Source organism: Strongylocentrotus purpuratus, unplaced genomic scaffold, assembly GCF_000002235.5.
Source record: "Strongylocentrotus purpuratus isolate Spur 01 unplaced genomic scaffold, Spur_5.0 spur5_scaffold_14, whole genome shotgun sequence".
Lineage (NCBI taxonomy): Eukaryota > Metazoa > Echinodermata > Echinoidea > Camarodonta > Strongylocentrotidae > Strongylocentrotus > Strongylocentrotus purpuratus.
Window position 1 is genome coordinate 28,677,720 of NW_022145599.1, and position 20,526 is coordinate 28,698,245.

At 35.2% G+C, this 20,526-nt stretch overlaps 1 protein-coding gene across 1 annotated transcript in view; it reads left to right on the forward strand.

Moving 5' to 3' along the window:
• Positions 1–20,526, forward strand: part of LOC105443652 — a 136,859-nt gene that overhangs the window by 7,645 nt on the left and 108,688 nt on the right. The window contains exons 9-19 of the mRNA XM_030985197.1: positions 2,943–3,068; positions 5,110–5,247; positions 7,257–7,382; positions 8,326–8,451; positions 9,577–9,603; positions 10,200–10,446; positions 11,296–11,393; positions 13,513–13,620; positions 14,912–15,027; positions 16,160–16,400; positions 17,531–17,717. Coding sequence (XP_030841057.1) covers positions 2,943–3,068; positions 5,110–5,247; positions 7,257–7,382; positions 8,326–8,451; positions 9,577–9,603; positions 10,200–10,446; positions 11,296–11,393; positions 13,513–13,620; positions 14,912–15,027; positions 16,160–16,400; positions 17,531–17,717 — 1,540 coding nt within the window. The remainder of the gene's footprint in view (positions 1–2,942; positions 3,069–5,109; positions 5,248–7,256; positions 7,383–8,325; positions 8,452–9,576; positions 9,604–10,199; positions 10,447–11,295; positions 11,394–13,512; positions 13,621–14,911; positions 15,028–16,159; positions 16,401–17,530; positions 17,718–20,526) is intronic.

Genomic DNA, 20,526 nt, shown 5'->3' on the forward strand with positions numbered 1-20,526 from the left:
AGCACCATCAATTTTCAAGTTAATTGGAAAGTTTATCAAAATATTGATGGCTCTGCATTGAATTGAATGTCATCACCGACAGTGAAAGGGCATTCAGCCTTTATATTGTTGTCTATGGGCAGTACAGTAAAAACCACATTACTTCTTATAGAAAATACCATGATATGTTCTAATTTTTCAGTGATAATCTCACATTCCGACCTGGCTTTATTTCGTATAAGTTTAGTTTTAGGGTTGAGATTAAGTTTGAAGCTATGTTTAGACTATTAAAATGCACAAGTAAGATTAAAGTTGTTTAATGTCACAATACTATTATGTAGATTGAATGTTACATCATTCATTTGTTGAATGTGGCAAAACTATTATGTTGACCATTGCAACACCCCTGTGTTAAATGCCATACTAATCTTGTGTTGAATTTTGCAGCACTGTTCTGTTTGAAGATGGCAATATTCTTATGTTAAATGTTACAACATTTCTGTTAAAGATGGCAACACTTTTTGGCCTGTATTCTGAAGTCATGTCTAACTCCTCTTTAATTAAACATTTGTCTAAAGTCCTGTCTAAGTCCCGTCTAAGTTAAGTCACAAAGTTGTGACTAAATTTTTCATATTCTGAAGTCGTGATTAAGTCAAGTAAAACGCGAAGTCCTGTCTAAGTCCTGTTTAACTTTAGACGACTGCAAGGGGTTGTTAAAGTCCTGGTTAAGAGCGCGATTCTGCTGCTTTTCAACGTATACGGTACACTCTACTTGCTGACCCCGAATTTGCAGGATTTTTTCTTACATAGCCATCTATTTTTTCTCGATAATATTAACTATTCTTATCTAATAGTGACATGTTGGAAATTCCATAATCTATACCAAACTATCCATTCTGTTGGAGAAGTTTCTTTTCTGGATCTTTGTCCCCCGCGGCGAATAATTGACGCACTGATATTTGTGTGTTTATACTGTCCGCCAGTCACGTCACTGTGCAGAATAATTTTTCTTATTCGGCGCGAGCAAGCATGAGCATTCGGTTTCAATTATTTTCGATGTCAAAATCAACGCCTACTAGGCATGCGCAGAAGTCGTGATTAAAGTTAAACACGACTTTGTAGTTAAGCATGACTTTAATAGACAGGACTTAAACAGTTGTTTAGTTAGACGCGACTTAGACACAACTTCAGTATACAAATTTAGTTAGACAGGACTTAGACTCGATCTCGGGTTTAAGTGGTGTCTATTAAACTAAACAGTTGTTTAACTTCAGTCATGACTAAGTTAGACATGACTTTGAAATACGGGCGTTTATGTTTAAAGCCCAAGTCCACTCCAAAAATTACTTACTTTCAATAGAAGCAGGAAAATCAGACTAATCAATCAAAAATAGTCTGGGAAAAATCGGATAACTAATAAGAAAGTTATGAATTTTTAATGACATTAAAAACTTTGAAAATCACTAGACAAATTAGCAACTCACTCGTGAGTCTGTGACGTCATGTCCTCACTATCCACTAATCATTTTCTTTATATTGATGATATAAATTTCCTATTTTCTCCTTAAGAATCTTATTTCTTCACACCAGCATCCAAGTTAGATTAATAGTAATATGTTTTTGTGTGGATGCACTAATATAGAGTAATTTTTTCCAGTTAAATCATGAAAAATGTGAATTTTGATAAACTATTTATATAAAAATCAATAATTATGAATATACAATAATGAGAAAATAGTATAAATTCTTCAAAGTTAATAAAAGATTTTGTGAAATGTCATGCACGCAATATGATACAAATCATATAACCTGGGCAAGGGCATGGGAAAATCAAGTTTTGGGGAATAAAAAGGGAAATGAATTGGAATAAACAATATAGAGCAATTGTTAAATAGTGAGGACATGACGTCTAAAACTGATAAACATCTTGGCAATTTGTGTTGTGATTCTCGTTGTTCCATAGTTTAACAAGGTCCTTTTTTCAAGTTTGCAACATAGAATGCAGCAAAATTATAAAATTATATATTGACTACCAAAACAATTATAAATCATTGCGACATTTATGTACTTTCAAGTGCGTAGCCAGGATTTCATTTTAGGGGGGCGGTAGTGAGCACGCAAAGCATGCGAATCACTTAAAGAGCGCGCAAAGCGCGCTCCCTAGGGGGATGGGTGCAGGGAGGGGGGAGTTTCCCCCCTCCCGCGCAAAGCGCGGAGGCTTTGAAAGAAGACGATTCTTTTTGTACCTTTCTCGACTCATAATCCTTGTCTGAATTCAGTCCCTCCCCTCTCTCGCGCGAAGCTTTGACGTTTCATTAAATTATTAGAGAAAGAAGACGATTCGTTGTACCTCTCTCGACTCTTAATCCTTATCTGTATTCAGTCCCTCCCCTCTCTCACGCGAAGCTTTGACGTTTCATTAAATTATTAGAGAAAGAAGACGATTCGTTGTAACTTTCTCGACTCTTAATCCTTGTCTGAATTCTGTTCCCCCCCCCCCTCTCGCGCGAAGCTTTTACGTTTCATTAAATTATTAGAGAAAGAAGACGATTCGTTGTACCTTTCTCGACTCTTAATCCTTGTCTGAATTCTGTTCCCCCCCCTCCCGCGCGAAGCTTTGACGTTTCATTAAATTATTAGAGAAAGAAGACGATTCGTTGTACCTTTCCCGACTCATATTTCTTAATTTGAACTCAGTTTCCCCCTTCCCGCGCGAAGCGCAGAGGCTTTGACGATTCATTGTACCGTTCTCGACTCCTTTTCCCTTTTTCTTCCTACGTCCTCTTTCTTTTTTTTCTTCTCTTTCTCTCTCTTTTTTTTTTTTGGCCGGCGTTTTTTGGGGGGCGACCGCCCCCACCGCCCCCCCCTGGCTACGCGCCTGTGTACTTTATATTTTTGCATGCATATGCACTAGTGACTTTTAGTTCAACTGGCATTAACTGTATAAGTGCACTGTATTCCAGGAACCCCCCCAGCAAACTCGTCCTGCTTCGAGTGTGCATCTAACTATGAATGTGTGTATGATCCAAGCTGGGTTTGCGATGGTGCCTATGATTGCTTTAACGGACAAGATGAATTGAACTGCACAGGTAAGATTGAAATTGTTTAAAATTACAGTACTATTAGGTAAATTGAATGTTGCACCACTCTTTTGCTCAATGTGGCAACACTATTATGTAAAAGGTTACAGCTCACTTATTTTGAATGTTGCAACTCTCTTGTTTTAATGCTGCATCACACTTATGTTAAAGATGGCAACATTCTTAGGTTGTAAAATTACTAAAATATAGCATCATTTATGCTAACCCTTCACCCCACAAAAGCAACAGCTTATTTATGCAATTTGCATGCTGACAACTGTTCATGTCCTTAAGATCATTGAATACTTTTGATTTACGGCAAGTCAATTCGTAATGGGGGGTGGGGGGGGGGTGAGGGGATTAATCTACTGGAAGAGGAAGCTGGTCAACCAAAATATCTTGGGTTGGATGGTTCCAACCCTAAATTATATTACTTGTGCATTTAGGTTGAATAAATTTTGGCAATGATAAAGCACTTATCAGTAAATGATATGATCATGAATTTCTATATTTTCATGTTGACCAGGGTGTTGCAATGACTCTTTCACATGTACTAACAAGAATTGTATTCAGTAAATGATATGATCATGAATTTCTATATTTTCATGTTGACCAGGGTGTTGCAATGACTCTTTCACATGTACTAACAAGAATTGCATTCTGAATTGTCAAACTTGTGACGGTTTCAATGATTGTGGTGACTTTTCTGATGAGTAGTATTGTCGTAAGCATACACATTTTTCTTCAGTTGACTTGTTCAATCTTGTGAATTTAAAATGGCATCATCCTTTCCAGGTCACAAGGTCCTTTTTTCTAGTTTGCAACATAGAATGCAGCAAAATTATAAAAGTCTGGGTTTTTATATATTGACTACCAAAACAATTGTAAATCATCGTGACATGTATGTACTTTGTATTTTTGCATGCATATGCACTAGTGACTTTTAGTTCAACTGGCATTAACTGTATCAGTGCACTTTATTCCAGCAACCCCCCCAGCAAACTCGTCCTGCTTTGAGTGTGCATCTAGTTATGAATGTGTGCCTGATCCAAGCTGGGTTTGCGATGGTATTGATGATTGCTTTAACAGAGAGGATGAATTGAACTGCACAGGTAAGATTAAAATTGTTTAAAATCTCAGTACTATTATGTAAATTGAATGTTGCATCACTCTTTTGTTCAATGTGGTAACACTATTATGTAAAAGGTTACAGCTCACTTATTTTGAATGTTGCAACTCTCTTGTTTTAATGCTGCATCATACTTATGTTATAGATGGCAAGATTCTTAGGTTGAATATTGCAACACTTTTTCTGGGGAAGATGGCAACATTCTTAGGTTGTAAAATTACTAAAATATAGCAGTTGACAAATTAATTTCATTCATGCTAACAGTTCACCCCACAAAAGCAACAGCTTATTTATGCAAATTGCATGCTGACAACTGTTCAAGTCCTTAAGATCATTGAATACTTTGGATTTAGGGCAAGTCAATTTGTAATGGGGGGGGGGGGGGATTAATCTACTGGTAGAGGAAGCTGGTCAACCAAAATATCTTGGGCCGGTTGGTTCCAACCCCAAATTATATTACTTGTGCATTTAGGTTGATTAAATTTTGGCAATGATGAAGCACTTATCAGTAAATGATATGATCATGAATTTCTATATTTTCATGTTGACCAGGGTGTCGCAATGACTCTTTCACATGTACTAACAAGAATTGCATTCTGAATTGTCAAACTTGTGACGGTTTCAATGATTGTGGTGACTTTTCTGATGAGGAGTATTGTCGTAAGCATACACATTTTTCTTCAGTTGACTTGTTCAATCTTGTGAATTTGAAATGGCATCATCCTTTCCAGGTCACAAGGTCCTTTTTTCAAGTTAACAACATAGAATGCAGCAAAATTATAAAAGTCTGGGTTTTTATATATTGACTACCAAAACAATTATAAATCATTGCGACATTTATGTACTTTATTTTTTGCATGCATATGCACTAGTGACTTTTAGTTCAACTGGCATTAACTGTATAAGTGCACTTTATTCCAGCAACCCCCCCAGCAACCCCCCCAGCAAACTCGTCCTGCTTCGAGTGTGCATCTAACTATGAATGTGTGTATGATCCAAGCTGGGTTTGCGATGGTTACTATGATTGCTTTAACAGAGAGGATGAATTGAACTGCACAGGTAAGATTAAAATTGTTTAAAATCACAGTACTATATTATGTAGATTAAATGTTGCATCACTCTTTTGCTCAATGTGGCAACACTATTATTTAAAAGGTTACAGCTCACTTATTTTGAATGTTGCAACTCTCTTGTTTTAATGCTGCATCACACTTATGTTAAAGATGGCAAGATTCTTAGGTTGAATATCGCAACACTTTTTCTGTGGAAGATGGCAACATTCTTAGGTTGTAAAATTACTAAAATATAGCAGTTGACAAATTAATTTCATTTAGGCTAACCATTCACCCCACAAAAGCAACAGCTTATTTATGCTATTTGGGTGCCGACAACTGTTTGTGTCCTTAAGATCATTGAATATTTTGGATTTAGGGCAAGTCAATTTGTAATGGGGGAGGGGGGGGGGATTAATCTACTGGTAGAGGAAGCTGGTCAACCAAAATATCTTTGGCCGGTTGGTTCCAACCCCAAATTATATTACTTGTGCATTTAGGTTGATTAAATTTTGGCAATGATGAAGCACATATCAGTAAATGATATTATCATGAATTTCTATATTTTCATGTTGACCAGGGTGTCGCAATGACTCTTTCACATGTACTAACAAGAATTGCATTCTGAATTGTCAAACTTGTGACGGTTTCAATGATTGTGGTGACTTTTCTGATGAGGAGTATTGTCGTAAGCATACACATTTTTCTTCAGTTGACTTGTTCAATCTTGTGAATTTAAAATGGCATCATCCTTTCCAGGTCACAAGGTCCTTTTTTCAAGTTTACAACATAGAATGCAGCAAAATTATAAAAGTCTGGGTTTTTATATATTGACTACCAAAACAATTATAAATCATTGCAACATTTATGTACTTTATTTTTTGCATGCATATGCACTAGTGACTTTTAGTTCAACTGGCATTAACTGTATAAGTGCACTTTATTCCAGCAACCCCCCCAGCAAACTCATCCTGCTTTGAGTGTGCATCTAACTATGAATGTGTGCCTGATCCAAGCTGGGTTTGCGATGGTATTGATGATTGCTTTAACAGAGAGGATGAATTGAACTGCACAGGTAAGATTAAAATTGTTTAAAATCACAGTACTATTATGTAGATTGAATGTTGCATCACTCTTTTGTTCAATGTGGCAACACTATTATGTAAAAGGTTACAGCTCACTTATTTTGAATGTTGCAACTCTCTTGTTTTAATGCTGCATCACACTTATGTTAAAGATGGCAAGATTCTTAGGTTGAATATCGCAACACTTTTTCTGTGGAAGATGGCAACATTCTTAGGTTGTAAAATTACTAAAATATAGCAGTTGACAAATTAATTTCATTTAGGCTAACCATTCACCCCACAAAAGCAACAGCTTATTTATGCTATTTGGGTGCCGACAACTGTTCATGTCCTTAAGATCATTGAATACTTTGGATTTAGGGCAAGTCAATTTGTAATTGGGGAGGGGGGGGGGATTAATCTACTGGTAGAGGAAGCTGGTCAACCAAAATATCTTTGGCCGGTTGGTTCCAACCCCAAATTATATTACTTGTGCATTTAGGTTGATTAAATTTTGGCAATGATGAAGCACTTATCAGTAAATGATATTATCATGAATTTCTATATTTTCATGTTGACCAGGGTGTCGCAATGACTCTTTCACATGTACTAACAAGAATTGCATTCTGAATTGTCAAACTTGTGACGGTTTCAATGATTGTGGTGACTTTTCTGATGAGGAGTATTGTCGTAAGCATACACATTTTTCTTCAGTTGACTTGTTCAATCTTGTGAATTTGAAATGGCATCATCCTTTCCAGGTCACAAGGTCCTTTTTTCAAGTTTGCAACATAGAATGCAGCAAAATTATAAAAGTCTGGGTTTTTATATATTGACTACCAAAACAATTGTAAATCATCGCGACATGTATGTACTTTATATTTTTGCATGCATATGCACTAGTCACTTTTAGTTCAACTGGCATTAACTGTATAAGTGCACTTTATTCCAGCAACCCCCCCAGCAAACTCGTCCTGCTTTGAGTGTGCATCTGACTTTGAATGTGTGTATGATCCAAGCTGGGTTTGCGATGGTGACTATGATTGCTTTAACGGAAAGGATGAATTGAACTGCACAGGTAAGATTGCAATTGTTTAAAATCACAGTACTATTATGTTCATTGAATGTTGCATCACTCTCTTGCTCAATGTGGCAACACTATTATGTAGAAGGTTACAGCTCACTTATTTTGAATGTTGCAACTCTCTTGTTTTAATGCTGCATCACACTTATGTTAAAGATAGCAAGATTCTTAGGGTGAATATTGCAACACTTTTTCTGTGGAAGATGGAAGATGGCAATATTCTTAGTTTGTAAAATTACTAAAATATAGCAGTTGACAAATTAATTTCATTTATGCTAACCCTTCACCCCACAAAAGCAACAGCTTATGCAATTTGCGTGCTGACAACTGTTCATGTCCTGAAGATCATTGAATACTTTTGATTTAGGGCAAGTCAATTTGTAATGGGGGGGGGGTGGGGGATTATTCTACTGGTAGAGGAAGCTGGTCAACCAAACTTTCTTGGGCCAGTTGGTTCCAACCCCAAATTATATTACTTGTGCATTTAGGTCGATTAAATTTTGGCAATGATAAAGCACTTGTCAGTAAATGATATGATCATGAATTTCTATAGTTTCATGTTGACCAGGGTGTAGCAGTGACTCTTTCACATGTACTAACAAGAATTGCATTCTGAATTGTCAAACTTGTGACGGTTTCATTGATTGTGGTGACTTTTCTGATGAGGAGTATTGCCGTAAGCATACACATTTTCTTCAGTTGACTTGTTCAATCTTGTGAATTTGAAATGGCATCATCCTTTCCAGGTCACAAGGTCCTTTTTTCAAGTTTGCATCGTAGAATGCAGCAAAATTTTAAAAGTCTGGGTTTTTATATATTGACTACCAAAATAATTGTAAATCATTGCGACATTTATGTACTTTATATTTTTGCATGCTTATGCACTAGTGACTTTTAGTTCAACTAGCATTAACTGTATAAGTGCACTTTATTCCAGCAACCCCCCCAGCAAACTCGTCCTGCTTCGAGTGTGCATCTGACTATGAATGTGTGTATGATCCAAGCTGGGTTTGCGATGGTATCGATGATTGCGATAACAGAGAGGATGAATTGAACTGCACAGGTAAGATTAGAAATTGTTTAAAATCACAGTACTATTATGTAAATTGAATGTTGCATCACTCTTTTGCTCAGTTGACATGTTCAATCTTGTGAATTTGAAATGGCATCATCCATTTCAGTTCAGCTAGAAATATACGAATAAAAAACGGACCATAGCAAAACCTTTGTATATGACTCTCTAAAATTATCAAAACTAAAAGCTTTCATCTGGGCCCTCCTTTATGAACCTTAATATTAACAATAAGAAAAGCTCAATTTCTACGACAAATTTGCTCTTTGCCAATCAAATGCGTTGATTTCAGTAGCTTGTAACAGTTATTGTAATTGATAACAATTTTAATGAAACAGGGCCCGGGTGTGGAGTAAAAAAAATGAATGTTTAAATATGAAGAATATATGATTTTTGGGTAAAACGATTAAATATGACCCTAATTGCATAAATTACCATATGCAAACATCAGCTTATTTCCATGCAATTTGCATTTAGAAAATTATAGCACAAAAGATAATTGCAAGCGAATGAAATACTTCATCACTGCACACACATGTGGAAAGGAAGCGTCTATAGATTTGAATACATTTGCTTGATAAACGACTTTGCATAGTAGGCCTATGATATCGAGCAAATGGCGATGCCTATGTTGTCCTTAGAAACTGTACATTATGCTAAGAATATCTTGTTTTATATACCTCTCACATACACTTTGATGGGGTATCATGTAGATTAATGGGCAAGAATACAATAAAACTCTCAGAATAACTTAGGTTATTTCTTGGGGTGAGGTTTCCTTTAATCATTTTAACAGACAAGATTCATCATATTATTGTACATGGGTTTTCTTCTTTACACTACTAAATTTTCAGCAGTGCACCTGACTCTAGGAGAAATGTGTTTGATCTCATCACCAAACTATCCTTCATTATTTCATATCTTACACTTTAAACAAATATTTAAAAATAATTTTCTACATACTCTTAATTAATAGTGTTGAGAAAGGTATGTGTGTGCATATATGTGTGATTGTATATTTCTTTATTCATACTGATTAACAGGCAAAATTGAAATGAAACACATGCCAGTGTTTTATATTTAAGCAAATAATGCAATATTCTTTTGTTTTCCTAGGTACTACAACCAATGACACGATTTCAGGTATTACTATGATAACTACTCCATTAGTAAACACGTCTTTAAACACTGCACTCAATTATTTCATATATCTTTAGACAAACGTTTTTAAATAATTTTCTACATACTCTTATTTTAGTGTTGAAAAGAGTATGTGTGTGCAAATGTATGTGTGTGCTATTTTTATGTGCAAATACCCCATGTGTCACCTGTATTTTATAACTATTTTATCTGACCTTCTTTGAACCTAAATGTGCATACCTTATATTAAGCTACATTAAGGGTTGTTGTTGATTTTATTTAGACACGGTAAAAACAAACTTTCAGCACCAAAGGCTGTGTTTCAGTATGTCCGTTTGTATGGTAATACCCAAATGAATTTGACGTCAAGATTACCATACACAGGAAAAAATACAATACAATCATATGAGCAAAAATAATGTTGGACATTACGGCAAAGAGCAATTGCAGTAAATAAAAGTAAATGAAATAGATTTTTTTTAAAGAATTTAAATCTATGACTTGAACCAATTTGATGATCTGCATGTTCTTTTTTCATTTAAACAGACAAAATTTATCATCAAATTATTGTACTTGGTTTATTTCTTACACTACTAAAGTTTCAGCGGTTAACCTGACTGTTGGAGAAACGTGGTCAATTTCATCACCAAACTATCCTCATGAGTATCCAAACAACGCCTATTACACTTGGTACATCACGGCTCCATCAAACTACTCTGTGATCATCACATTCATAGCATTTAATCTGGAATCTTGCTGTGACCATCTGAGCATAGGGAATGGTCATACACCTGGGAACTTGGTGGTAAAAACTTTCTCAGGACAAGATATACCAGCGTCTTTGAGGTTTGTGTAAATGTATACATTATTTATATTTGTGCATTTTTAATGCACATGTACTTGCATTTTAACTTGAAGAAGCCATATGAACAAAATAGTGTTTCACCTATACATGTGTCTCTAAATTTGCGCATGTGTGTGTGTTCATGTAACTCAAATGTTCTGTTATGGTGGGTGTGACGTCTCATCCCAACAAATTTTGATATAAGTACCGGTACATTAGTTTTTGATGTATGTCAGTTTCTGGATTAATGCAATTTTGTCATTTTGGTCGGTCCGTTGTCAGTCGGTCTGTCAGACTTTTGTAGGTCTTTTGTAATTGTGATAAGGATATTTCTCTATTAAAGAAAGTAGGTGATCTTGCTCTCAACAGCAACTCACTTTCTCCTGTGCTACAAACTGAAAACCTCTGAGACACTGATGTTATCTGCCATGTCTCAGATATTTAAAACCATTTTTGCCTGTACGACAGATTATGAGTTGGTGCCAGGTGGTTCCTTCACACTGGAAAAGAAAAGAAAGAAACGATGAAATCATACTTTGGGTAGTCTCTCCCAATGACATCTGATGTGGTTTTGGACCTAACACTGCTCTATGAAACGACCAACTATAATAATATGCAAATCAGGATGGTTTACAGGCAATTAGCTACAGTTAGATGAGTTTTGGGGTGTTCTTGCAAATGCAAACAAAAATCAAAAGGATTGCTATGACTATGAAATGTTTGTTTTTTGATGATACTACGTCATTGGTGCTGAAGTGTGAAATAACAGTGTATCCAGAACATAGTGAATAATCAGATAGTATGTATTAATATCAGAAAAAGTATTGACACAATTTTGTCTTGTTCTACAGATTGTACAGTTCTTACAGTTGGATGCGATTCACCAGTGACGGTTCAGTCACGCATCAGGGATTCCAACTGCAGCTAACAGTGATCCCTAGATCTTTAGGTATGTACACACATCTAGTTTTGGTTTTGGTTTAAGCTCATCTGGCCCGATTGGTGCGATGAGCTAAACAGTATGCAATTGCATTTGGCGTCCATCATCCATTCACAATTTCTAAATGCTTCCTCTTCATAATTTCTCATCCGATTTGGATTCTGTTTGCTTTATGGATAGGGCTGGGTAGGGGGAGTGGAAACTTCTACACAGAATTGTGAAATTTGTATTAATTTTGCATATTCATGCAAATTGATTCAAAGTCACAAAAAACATTTTCTCCTTCATTCATTGACCAACTTTGATTTTTTTTTCTTTTACAGAGCTGAATGAGATCCGCAGAAATTTTTCATATAATTTTGAAAGTTTGCTTTAAAATTGCCCCCCCCCCCAAAAAAAAAAAATGCAAGAAATTACAAGAAAAACCTTCTTCTCCATAATTCATTGACCAGTTTTGATTTTGTCTGTTTTCTCTAATAGAGCTAAGTTACATACACAAAAATTCTACACAAAATGTTGAAATATTGACTCAAACATCAATTATATTTTTTGCTATTACAGCAGAACCTAGCTTAATGCTAAAAAACAGCAGAACAGGGATAGAATGACGCTAAAATGCAGCGGAACATAGAATTACGCTGAAATACAGCAAAACGTAGAATGACGCTGATATACAGCAAAACATATAATGAGGCTAAATACAGCAGAAAATAGAATGATGCTGAAATACAGCGGAACATAAAATGATGCTAAAAAATACAGCAGAAAATAGAATGATGCTAAAATACAGCAGAACCTAGAATTATGCCAAAATACAGCAGAACCTAGAATTACGCTAAAAAACAGCAGAACCTAGATTTATGCTGAAATACAGCATGAAGTAGAATTATGCCAAAATACAGCAGAACCTAAAATTACGCTAAAAAACAGCAGAACCTAGAATTATGCTGAAATACAGCAGGAAGTAGAATTAGGGTGAAATGCAGCAGAACATAGAATGACCAAACAAATCAAGAGAACACAGAATTGCGCTAAAATACAGCACAACATAAAATTAAACTAAAATATGTAGGATATGATATTTTAGTGTAATATATAGGGGAACCCTGTGTCTGCTCTCCTAATATTTCACTTGAAATCAACAAGATTTGTTACCGTTATATTGTACTCCCCTTATGCTTGATGTCATTTAATTTCTTATATATATATATATAACTAGATTAAAGATACTATGTCCCTTTTGCAGCCAACATCACATTATGTAGAACGTTGCAGGAATTATGAATATGTCATGAATGTCCTATCTGTGAAATTTAAATGTTAGCAGTGTCCTAGTATTCAAATTATGCAAGGAAACCCATTTACTTTCTAGACTTCCCTGTCAGACACTATTGAGTGACTGACTGACATCTTCTTTTTCTTTGGTAATAATTACATACATAAAATGAGCTGTAATACGGTAGGTACATTTGTCTACATCAATAACCCACTACTTGTTATGGCCAAAATCAAACTGATTGAATGTTTGTGCAGCACCAAACGTAAGACCATTCGGTACAAGGGTCTGAAAATCAGACTATTACCTAGGTGATTGCAATCACTTATGTGGATTCAACAACTAATGGTCTTTATTTTCCTAAAAAAGCCATTTTCAAACCCTTTCATTTTGAGGGTAGTTCTAAATAAGAATTGTCTTTCAAATGCCGTTGGAATCAAACATTTAAAAAAAAATTGTTTGACCTGCAAATGGGACATAGAACCTTTAAAGTGTGCCAAAGGTTTTGTCAAAATTTGGGTAAGAACAATGTCATTTTGACATTGCAAAAAACAAAGGTTCTAATGTCTGCCCACTCATTCACTGTACATTCAGTTCGTAATTTTGACATAAAAATCTGTCAAGGCTTGTGGATAAAAGTACTAAATCGGATATATCTCATTACTCTAGCCACACATTTATTCAAAGAAGTGTTTTGGGTGGTCTTTTAACATTAACTGTTTATGTCCGTTGGGCCGTTCAATACTTTGGATTGAGGGCAAGTCGATTAGATATTACATCTGCATTTAGGTTGATTCAATTTTTATCAGTAATTGATTTGTTTATGAGTTTCTATATTTTCATTTTGACCAGGGTGCGGCAACGACTCTTTCACATGTATCAACAACAATTGCGTTCTGAATTCTCTAACTTGTGACGGTTACAATGATTGTGGTGACTTTTCTGATGAGGAGTATTGTCGTAAGCATACACATTATTCTTCAGTTGACTCGTATAATCATGTGAATTTGAAAGGGCATCATCCGTTCCAATTGGCGAGAAATAACTATAACGGACGATATCAAAACCTAAATCTAAAATAATCTAAAATTATAAAAACTGAAAGCTTTCAACTGTCTCAACACCTTGGCCCTGTTTCATAAAACTTTTTATCATTAACAAGTAACAATAACTGTTACAAGCTACTGAAATCGTGGCATTTGATTGGCAGAAAGCAAAATTGGCATAGAAATTTAGCTTTTGTTATTGTTAACAAGATTTATAAAACAGGGCCCAGGTGTTGAGTTAATGATACTTATTAATGTTCCTACCAGTTAGATGTTATTGAAGGCAATGGATCACAACAATTGTATTGAATTCCTTTGCAATTTTACTTTTGATGATGTCTTTATGCTTAGAATAGAATACAACACAACACCTCTACTACCTTCCTTTAAGGCATCGGGTAACATTGTTAAATCTGAGAGGCATGGTCCTACGTGTTATCAGTGTCTGTGATATGGTGTAATAATGAAGCCCTGAAAAAATTGCGCTTCAAAATGATCATGAAGTGCCTCAAAAGAGTAAAAATCTTTGAGTGACCGGTTTTACCACACTCATTTTCCCCAATAGACTGTAGTGTTATGAAACCGTTAGGCAAACACAAAATTTGATTCCGATTTCCAATCATAAATATCTTGATAATGAGACAGGCGACAGGCTTGTAAAAGTCATGGGGTTCCTGACTGACCTATTTATAATTATCATTGCAGCATGAGCTAAATCCAGGATTTTGTTTCAGAATCTGAGACAAAGTTACTCAATCCCTTAATATTATTCAAATCGAAAAATAATCTACTACGATCTTAATCATGTTAAAATGTTGACTATTTCACCTACCCGGTATATAAGTGATTTTTCATTTATGTAGAATGCTGTAATGTAGTGGAATGTGCTATTGTGTACCATTTGAATGATTTCTTAGAGACGACCAAAATATATGACAGATCTACCTATGAATGGTTATTTTCTGTTTAGTTAGACCTGTAAGACTCTTTATCATGTATTCTACCCAAATTTAAACCAACAAGGGATTCATCTTAACTTGAGATTTAGGTTTTCCTTTTGTAAAACGTAATTTCGTACTCGGGGTTTGGGATTTGGTTTACTGAATTAGTAAAACACGAACCTACATGTACATGAATATACACATACAGCTGTTCATGTTAATTTTCCCCTTCTTATTATATGATATTTTCTGTTTATCAAACAGCACCCTGTGTTCCTCTAGAGAATATAGGTGAATGTGGACAATTACCGTATGACAGAACATACTTCTCGAATCAGTATTCTCCAAATTCTCCTCAGGCAGTTCTTTCTTACAATTTTGTGAGTAGCTCCAGTGTGTTTATATCTTATTTCATTCTCTGGATTACACATAAATATTTCTTTACACTTGATAACTAATGTGCTGTAGTAAAGCAAATTTTTTTCAGAAAGAAATTTATGAAGGATGTTATCAGTATTATTACAAAGGAGAAACTTGTATCATAACGTCCATGCTGAAAGTGTCCATATAGATTAATTTTTCATACAAAAAAGTTGCTTTATGAGATGAACTAAATTTTATACAGGCCAAAACGATTGCATTGAACATACAAAATATATAACAGTAGCAATATGAGGGACTGCGGTGATGCTAGTTGCACAGTTTGTGTCGAACCTCTTTCTTATAATATTGAGTTGTAGTACATGTACCTTTACATTGGGAAACCCCATTTCATTTCATCCATCCTGCATTCATATTGAAAAGGCAATGTTTTGTTTTCTTCTCTATGCTGTTTGGGTCCATGTATTTTTGCTGTACACCTTGCCAATTAAATATTTGTATTTTTAATTACACTGTGCCATGAACCTGGGTTGAAAGGGAAGTCCACCCTGATATTAAGTTGGTTTTAAGAGAAACACGTCAGTGAAAGTTTGTGCAAAAACCAATTAAAAATAACAGAGTTTTTAATTTTTGAAATTGCTATCAATCAAACATAAATTGGTAACCCTGTGACGTATCTTGTGAGCTCTCCTTCCATTTGCCCTGTACTAAAAAACTTTCAAAAATTATATTTTCCCTGAAGAAAATTGTCAATCATACATTCACTCTAGATATAGTTATTGCACATATGTTGTATGGCAACCCATGTAAGAAACAAATGTATGCCGTCATCAATAACTAAGAAAAAAAATGAAACTTTATGAAACTTTCTGTGCCAAGCAAATTGGACAGGAGGTCTCAAGATACATCACAGAACTGCCAATTCATGTTTGATTTATTGCAACATCGCAACTTCAAAATTCAAAAAAATTCTTTAATATTTTTAATCGACTTTTTCTCAAACTCTCTCTTTCTGATCTGTTTCTCTCATTTTTCTGCTTCTATACCAAACCAACTTAATATCAGGGTAGACTTCCCCTTTAAATGTTTAAATCTTTTATCACATTCCTACCACTATTATTTTGAATGAAGATTATACACAGTTTACAAGGTTGTCATCCCAGAGCCATCGACCTTGCATGCAACTTGCTGTTTCCTGAATGCATCCATCAAGGACCTACAAATCGCCCATGCTACTCAGATTGTGTGAATATTACAGCACACTGTAGAGAACTCTTTGAGCAGCACTCAAACATGTCTTGGCCAGTAAACTGCAAAGACTTTACAGATAAAGGGAGAACACCTAATGGTTACTGCCAGGGAGCTACAGGAGGTAGGGATGATCCAACATTTCATTTCATTTATTGGTTCAACCATTTTTTTAAACAACATTCAGAAATACAAACAATGTTCGAAGGACATATACAAAACATGTTGGACATACAAAGTAAAAATGGTTAGGGAACCCGAGAGAAGCTTAAGCTTGTAAGTGGGGTTCTCTGTACAATAAACAGATAAAATTGTATAACAAAAACCAGATAATAAACTAAGACAAAACTAAACCATAGCACCCGTCGGCATTCACTGGCTATTTTGTTACGCCGCAATAGCCGGCAGCAACTGCTCTGGGCGTTATTTCTTGAAAGATGTAGGGTTAGGGTTGAAATTGGGATTTTAGGTCAGGGTTGAGGCTATGATTAGTATAGTGTTGGGTATAGTTTTGAAATCAGGAACTCTTTTAGTTTTATAGACAATAACCATAGAGCAATTATCGCAGAAGCATGTATTGAACAATTTGATAATTTAATATGGTGTCATCTTGTGTAGCACTCATGTTCATCATGCTGTGACGACCCTAGCGCTCCAACTGGTCCAGCGGTTACTTCAAATTGGTATCCTAGCTTGTCATAGATATTGCATGATTACTTCATCACTAATAGAAAGCCAAATCCAAATCAGGAAATGTTGAATTCTGCTCTTTAATTCACACCTTGTCTCTCCCTCTCTCGTTCTCACTCTTTCCTTGTCTCTTTCTCTTCCTGTTCGTTTCCTCCCATCACTATTAAACTATCTCCCATCACTATCTATCTTTCTTAATACTGAAATTCCCACTTTTCTCTCTTTCAACCCATCCCGTCTCCAAACATATAAAATACATTCCTATTATACATATTTAATCGTTCATCATTATTTATTGCATGTTGCTGTCTTCCTTTTACTAATTTGGCACATTACAGTTGAGTTTTTATGCACATTTTGTCTAATTTTGTCTTTTAATCAAATTGTATTATTTTTTATGGTGATTTATATAAATACATAATACCAACTTTAAACCATTGTACTTTTCGATATTAGATAAATGTTTCTTAAGTTTTGTAAATTATTTTGCATGACTCCCTTAATACTAGTATAGACCCTATCAAAGATTCATATATCTTTCTTTACAATTTGATTCTATGTTAGACCTGTTCAAAACTGACATCTGTGGTACAAGACCAGCATATAGACAGAAATTTGCCGAAATAGTAGGTGGCGTGGATGCAAATGAAGGCGAATTTCCCTGGATGGTACATTTGAAAGATAACGGATTTGGTTTCTGCGGAGGTACTCTAATCTCTTCCGAATGGGTAGTGACAGCAGCTCACTGTGTGTAAGTTGGACCTTTGCACTTGTTTTCAAAACACACCGTACCAGTTACAAGGTAACCAACCAAAGTGCTTACAGCATTATTATCCTGGTCAGTGGATTCTGCTATGATTCTGCAGTTTACAGTGCACATTCTTTACTCCCTTTGGAGCATTCCAGTCGGTAACTTTTACAGGCTTGCACATGCTAATCTAAGCACATCCCACTGGGTATCCATCTAACACTTGGATGAAGAGCAGCAATGTAGAGAAAATGCCTCGCTGAAGGACATAGTACCATGCTGGACCTAAAACCCAGGACCTTTGTATCCCCATTCAAATGTTTAAAATACATATATGACTCCTATTTCATTCAATAATGATTTTTCAATGTTTGCTGTAGAGGTCTAAGGCAGGTTCCTGCAAAATCACAGCAATACTATATTTCCCATCCTAAATTTGGTCGTGGACAACTTCAATAGCCCCTTTTCTTAAAGGAATATTCTATATAGAATAAGAAGCTCATGCAATAATTGGTTTGGTATTATTTCCTTAATAACATATTCTAGAATATAGAAAGTATTAATTGTCCTTTTGAAGTACATGTATTGTCTTCATATCACTGTGAGGCTCTAAACAGTATTACAACTGGTGATTGGATGTCCCCTCCTAGATTTAATAATAATTAATTTACGGCTCGAAAATTATGTAGAAAGAGCAAAAATATTGTAATATACCAGGTAAACAATTTTACAAAATGGAGATATTGTTTTACTTTGATTTCATGAGCAACATACATGTATGGATTGAAGAAAGTTTGGCAGTCTATTCTCTTTTGCTTCATAATACAGAACTATCACTTCCGAAACACATCAAATGTTTATCCTTTATACCGTAGATACCATTGCCAATAGAATGGAAATAAACTTCTTTTATCAACAAAGTTGTGATTAGCATTTTTGTCACAATCATTCATGAAAAGAGGTAAGAAAAACTATTCCAACTCTATGGGCAACAGTGTATGTATATGTGTATATATATATATATATATATATTTGTATATGAATGTATGTTTATATATAAATATATATATATACATATACACACATATACATATTTACATACGCTCTTGCCCATACAGTTGGAATGTTCTTTTTCTTACCTCTTTTCTTGAAATGATTGTGACAAAATGCTTGATTCTTGATAGACAAAGAATGTCTTATCACAACTTTATTGATAAATCTCTATGACTTTTCAGATTGATATATATACAGTATACATATATATGTACATATGTGTGTGTGTGTGTGTGTGTACACATTATGCATATGCATGTATATATGTTTTTGATCATGGAATCAGATTTAATGCACAAATTTTTGTTAAGTGCCTCGTTATTATTACAAATTATTTCATTCACCTGGTACAAAAAAATTATTTCAAAAGTCGGAATGCGAGTTTCGTGTTGTTCGGTAGGACAAAATATAATAGCTGTGTTCCCACGATGGCAATTTTGGTTGGCGTACGGTTCATGTTTAGAGCTATTTTGGGTAAATATGGGCAACTGAATAAGACTCACTATTTAAAGTTCAAAAGAAATGTTTAAGAATAGCTACCAACTCTCATTATGTAGCACCATCTGCACCTTTTTTTATCCCCTCGCAGACGAAGTCGGAGGGGATAAACGATGTCGTGTGACCGTCCTGTCATAACAAATCTGGTTTCCGTTCGATAACTTTAGTAACATTGAAATTAATATCGCTAGTGACATTCGTTTGTCTCGCAATGTATAGTCAGCAAGGGATCTGAAAGATCACGACGTTTCGTGTGCCGCGTGTAACGTGCTAACACGACTAGAGGGTAGGGTAAGTTGACCGTGCGGATGCTCTCACATGGCACCCTGAGTATCAAAATGATAAGAAATTTGGTCCAGTCTTGGTAAAGTTACCAGCTCTGTATATATGGGACTACACAAACATGTGGCATAAAAATCAGTCACAATTTTTATGATGTTATATGCCATATTTAGAATATCAAGGCATTTGCAGATCCATGCCTTCCAGAGAACATTTTTTTCTCTGATGTTCTTCCACACTTGCAAAATACAATGATAACACTCACAAATTATTGTTCACCTCTTCCCAGAACTCAACCTTCTCTTTAAGGTTCAACATTTTCTGGGGCCCTCAAGTGGGCCCCGGACCTTACACCATAAAGGCTTTAGCACTTTGCGCGTACAATCTGTACATTTCACACCCCCCTTTTCGAAAATCCTGGATCTGCCCCTGGCTTCCGGAAGTTACGCTGATTATAAGACTGGGTCAGTGGAAGGTCGTGTTAACTTGATCGTGGCAAGTTGGTCCGAGCAAGAGGGTATGGACAACTAATGGTGTGAGTTAAATATTTATGGGATATTTACTGCTGCAGGGATTAACTTATGCCAACTAGCAAGCCCCTGTCTTAACATGGCTTATGTTTGGCTAACCTAGAAGCAATTAGTGGATGTAATTCACATTCTGACTATTGAAATACAATTATTTGTAACAGGTGAGTGAAATGATTTGTAACATGGCAGTTAACAAAGAGTTATGAATATTAAACATTTTATTACATTCCCAGAATGTTTATTACTTATCTATTAATGACTCATTTTCAATATTGATTTTTTTTTTTGGTGTGTGTTTCAGTGTTTTTCTTCACTCTGATGATCTCTACGCTATTTGTTTTAACATAATGACTGTGATATTGAACATTTTGATGTTTCAAAACATGTATGTTATGTGTTGTTTTGATGAAAGTGTTGAAATAAACTTTGAACATTATATTTCATCTCCA